This window comes from Entelurus aequoreus, linkage group LG06 (assembly GCF_033978785.1).
Source record: "Entelurus aequoreus isolate RoL-2023_Sb linkage group LG06, RoL_Eaeq_v1.1, whole genome shotgun sequence".
NCBI classification, from domain to species: domain Eukaryota; kingdom Metazoa; phylum Chordata; class Actinopteri; order Syngnathiformes; family Syngnathidae; genus Entelurus; species Entelurus aequoreus.
In genome coordinates, this window is record NC_084736.1 from 4,302,842 (window position 1) to 4,307,841 (window position 5,000).

Consider the following 5,000-nt stretch of genomic DNA (forward strand, 5'->3'; position numbering starts at 1 on the left):
CATATTTGTTTTTTCTACCAAGAAAAGTGCACTTGTTATTAGTGAGAATATACTTATTTTAAGCTATTTTGGGGTTCATTGAGGTTAGCTAATTTGACTTGTTTTGGAAAGTCTTGACAAGCCAAATTTTCTTGTTCTATTGGCAGATCATTTTGCTAAGTTCAATTAAAATACCCCTCATTTTTGTATTTTTTTTTTCTTAGTTTTTGAACACTGACTTTTTGCAGCGTGTGCGCACCTTGTTGTAGTTGCGTGTCGCCGACTCCTTGTTGCCGGGCCTGAGGGACTGCAGCTGGGCGTCCAGGATGTCCAGCAGCTGCTCGATCAGTCGCACCGACGAGCTGATGTCCCCCGCCTGGACCCGCCCTCGCGTGTGGTTGGCCAGCTCCATGGCGATGTTGGCGGCGTTTTCTCCGCTCTTTATCTGCACGGAAACACACTTTTACTTTTACTGGGACTAACTAACGGTGCACGTGATCACATTTGGTGGTACGATGCACAGGCCAGGTAGAGACCTTAGGAAGTGTGGTCACACGTCTACTCCATAAACACATACGGTCCTGGTCAGAAGTGTACGTACACGTGTAAAGAACATCCTGTCATGGCTGTCTTGAGTTTCCAGTCATTTCTACAACTCTTATTTTTTTGTGAACATTCATGAAGTTTGCTTCTTTTATGAATTTATTATGGCTCTACTGAAAATGTGAGGGTCAAAAGTATACATACAGCAATGTTAATATTTGCTTACATGTCCCTTGGCAAGTTTACCTGCGATAAGGCGCTTTTGGTAGCCATCCACAAGCTTCTGCTGGAATTTTTGACCACAAAATTGCTGCAGTTTAGCTAAATGTGTTGCTTTTCTGACATGGACTTGTTTCTTCAGCATTGTCCACACGTTTAAGTCAGGACTGTTATGGGTTGGAGGAGGGAGTTGTGACGGCACAGTTCCACAAGGGGGCAATATTGCTCTATGTATTTATTATACAAACCCCGTTTCCATATGAGTTGGGAAATTGTGTTAGATGTAAATATAAACGGAATACAATGATTTGCAAATCATTTTCAACCCATATTCAGTTGAATATGCTACAAAGACAACATATTTGATGTTCAAACTCATAAACATTTTTTTTCCCCGCAAATAATCATTAACTTTAGGATTTAAAGCCAGCAACACGTGACAAAGAAGTTGGGAAAGGTGGCAATAAATACTGATAAAGTTGAGGAATGCTCATCAAACACTTATTTGGAACATCCCACAGGTGAACAGGCAAATTGGGAACAGGTGGGTGCCATGATTGGGTATAAAAGTAGATTCCATGAAATGCTCAGTCATTCACAAACAAGGATGGGGCGAGGGTCACCACTTTGTCAACAAATGCCTGAGCAAATTGTTGAACAGTTTAAGAAAAACCTTTCTCAAGCAGCTATTGCAAGGAATTTAGGGATTTCACCATCTACGCTCCGTAATATCATCAAAGGGTTCAGAGAATCTGGAGAAATCACTGCACATAAGCGGCTAAGCCCGTGACCTTCCATCCCTCAGGCTGTACTGCATCAACAAGCCACATCAGGGTGTAAAGGATATCACCACATGGGCTCAGGAACACTTCAGAAACCCACTGTCAGTAACTACAGTTGGTCGCTACATCTGTAAGTGCAAGTTGAAACTCTCCTATGCAAAGCGAAAACCGTTTATCAACAACACCCAGAAACGCAGTCGGCTACGCTGGGCCTGAGCTCATCTAAGATGGACTGATGCAAAGTGGAAAAGTGTTCTGTGGTCTGACGAGTCCACATTTCAAATTGTTTTTGGAAACTGTGGACGTCGTGTCCTCCGGAACAAAGAGGAAAAGAACCATCCGGATTGTTCTAGGCGCAAAGTGTAAAAGGCAGCATGTGTGATGGTATGGGGGTGTATTAGTGCCCAAGACATGGGTAACTTACACATCTGTGAAGGCACCATTAATGCTGAAAGGTACATACAGCTTTTGGAGCAACATATGTTGCCATCCAAGCAACGTTACCATGGACGCCCCTGCTTATTTCAGCAAGACAACGCCAAGCCACGTGTTACATCAACGTGGCTTCATAGTAAAAGAGTGCGGGTACTAGACTGGCCTGCCTGTAGTCCAGACATTGAAAATGTGTGGTGCATTATGAAACCTAAAATAGCAGAAGGGAGACTGTTGAACAACTTAAGCTGTACATCAAGCAAGAATGGGAAAGAATTCCACTTCAAAAATGTGTCTCCTCACTTCCCAAACCTTTACTGAGTGTTGTTAAAAGGAAAGGCCATGTAACACAGTGGTGAACATGCCCTTTCCCAACTACTTTGTCACGTGTTGCTGCCATCAAATTCTAAAATTAATGATTATTTGCAGAAATAAAAAATGTTTATGAGTTTGAACCTCAAATATGTTGTCTTTGTAGCATATTCAACTGAATATGGGTTGAAAATGATTTGCAAATCATCGTATTCCGTTTATATTTACATCTAACACAATTCCCCAACTCATATGGAAACGGGGTTTGTATGATAAATACATAGAGCAATATTGCCCCCATGTGGAACTGTGCCGTCACAACTCCCTCCTCCAACCCATAACAGTCCTGACTTAAACGTATGGACAATATGGAATATGGGTTGAGAATGATTTGCAAATCATTGTATTCCGTTTATATTTACATCTAACACAATTCCCCAACTCATATGGAAACGGGGTTTGTAGAAGAATGTACGCCGAGTGCAATAATGCGTATAAATTGGCGGGCGACTTTGGCTCAAACTGTTCTTTAACCAAGTGAGAAAGAACCGACATTTTTGTCTCTGAAAACCTTTGTTGAGCTCCAAAGCTCCCCAGGCCGCTTCATCCCAGCTGGCCTCGCAAACAAACCTTGTCCAGCACGCCGTGAAGTCCGCCCGGCCGGCGCACTTCGCCAATCACAGCCAGAGCGCGACGCCGCTTCGCCTGCCGCCATTGATTTTGGCCGAAAGCGTGCGGCGTGATGGATTGTTGGCACCGTGAAGTCACGTGCACAAACTCAGCTGCTGATGCAAATGAGAGCCTAATAAAGAAATACTTTGCAGGGCACAAACTAACGGGTGTTTCAAGCTTCTATTGACTTCTTTAAAGTCAAAATATGAATATACTTCCTAATATACACAGTGATGTCTAAGAAGCGGACTTTTTAGTTATTTTTTTCCGACAAAAATCAATGACTGATGTAAGCGTGCAATAATAAGAAGAAGCGAATACCGTATTTCCTTGAATAGCCGCCGGGGCGCTAATTAATTTAAAACCTCTTCTCACTCCTGCGTTTACCAAAAGCATGCGGGATTGGCAAGCATGCGCTAATTATTTTAAAACCCCTTCTCACTCCGGCGCTTACCTTATCATGAAAATCACATTTAATAAAAAAAACCTTATTATGGTCTTACCTTTAGGTATAAATGAGTCCATGCGCAGCTCCTATAGAAGTCTTCCTTATCTTTCTTCAGTTTTAAAAGTCTCTCTGTCTCGATGGAGATCTTCCTTTAATTATTACCTCCTGCTTCGATTGAAAGTCCAGTTTAGAAAACTGTTTTATTTTAGATATGTAATCCTCCATGGTAAAAGTGCAAGCAAACAATGGCTGCTCACTCCTGCGTTTACCAAAAGCATGCGGGATTGGCAAGCATGCGCTAATTATTTTAAAACCTCTTCTCACTCCGGCGCTTACCTTATCATGAAAATCACATTTAATAAAAAAAAACCCTATTATGGTCTTACCTTTAGGTATAAATGAGTCCATGCACAGCTCCTATAGAAGTCTTCCTTATCTTTCTTCAGTTTTAAAAGTCTCTCTGTCTCGATGGAGATCTTCCTTTAATTATTACCTCCTGCTTCGATTGAAAGTCCAGTTTAGAAGACTGTTTTATTTTAGATATGTAATCCTCCATGGTAAAAGTGCAAGCAAACAATGGCTGCTCACTCTTGCTGCGTGTTGTCTTCTTCTGCAGCACCGGTCTGCTGCGGTACCAGCAGTCGCAAGAAGGATCACTAGCGCCCTCTACCACCAGGAGGCGGAAGTCATTTAATGACTCATATTTGACCCGGCGGAAGTGCCAAGCATGCGCTAATTATTTTGCGAAACAAGTTTGACCCGGCTGTAATTCTAGGCAGGCGAATACTATATTCCCGGCGGCAATTCAAGGAAATACGGTACTCGAAATGTATGAATATACAAAACCCGCTGGCGCCTATCTCAGCTACAATCGGGCGGAAGGCGGGGTACACCCTGGACAAGTCGCCACCTCATCACAGGGCCAACACAGATAGACAGACAACATTCACACTCACATTCACACACTAGGGCCAATTTAGTTCAATTAAGTGTAAATATCATTAATTATTAATAATAACATAGAGTTAAAGGTAAATTGAGCAAATTGGCTATTTCTGGCAATTTATTGAAGTGTGTATCAAACTGGTAGCCCTTCGCATTAATCACTACCCAAGAAGTAGCTCTTGGTTTCAAAAAGGTTGGTGACCCCTGACATAGTGGAACCCAATATCTAAGTTCCATTTAAAGCAGTGCGGGTGGCACTGGGAGCAGGTGGGTAAAGTGCCTTGCCCAAGGACACAACGGCAGTGACTAGGATGGCAGAAGCGGGGATCGAACCTGGAACCCTCAAGTTGCTGGCACGGCCGCTCTACCAACAATGCAATGTCAATGCAAAAAGTTGTAATGCTACAAACAAATCATATTTTTTTAAAATCTTATTGTATTACTATTATTGTAATGAAACATTTTTAAGTCATCATTTTCCAGGATTTTTTAATGTTATTTTAAAATTATATTTTGCATTTAAATAATGTATGCGTATTACCATTTTTTTTCTTCTTCTATTTTTCCAGGATTTTTTAATTTTTTTCTTCCTGTTAAAAATGTGATCTCATTAAATAAAGATTGATTTATTTTCCCTCAAAAATGTTGGAATGTTAATATAATTTAGT

At 41.4% G+C, this 5,000-nt stretch overlaps 2 protein-coding genes across 2 annotated transcripts in view; one reads left to right on the top strand and one right to left on the bottom strand.

Annotated features, from left to right (window-relative positions):
* LOC133651771 (adhesion G protein-coupled receptor L1-like) overlaps nucleotides 1–5,000 on the top strand; it is a 1,026,396-nt gene that overhangs the window by 103,103 nt on the left and 918,293 nt on the right. The gene's annotated exons all lie outside the window — the stretch shown is intronic.
* LOC133651774 (adhesion G protein-coupled receptor L1-like) overlaps nucleotides 7–5,000 on the bottom strand; it is a 309,731-nt gene continuing 304,737 nt past the window's right edge. Inside the window, exon 12 of the mRNA XM_062049891.1 lies at nucleotides 7–424. Coding sequence (XP_061905875.1) covers nucleotides 200–424 — 225 coding nt within the window. The 3' untranslated portion in view covers nucleotides 7–199. The remainder of the gene's footprint in view (nucleotides 425–5,000) is intronic.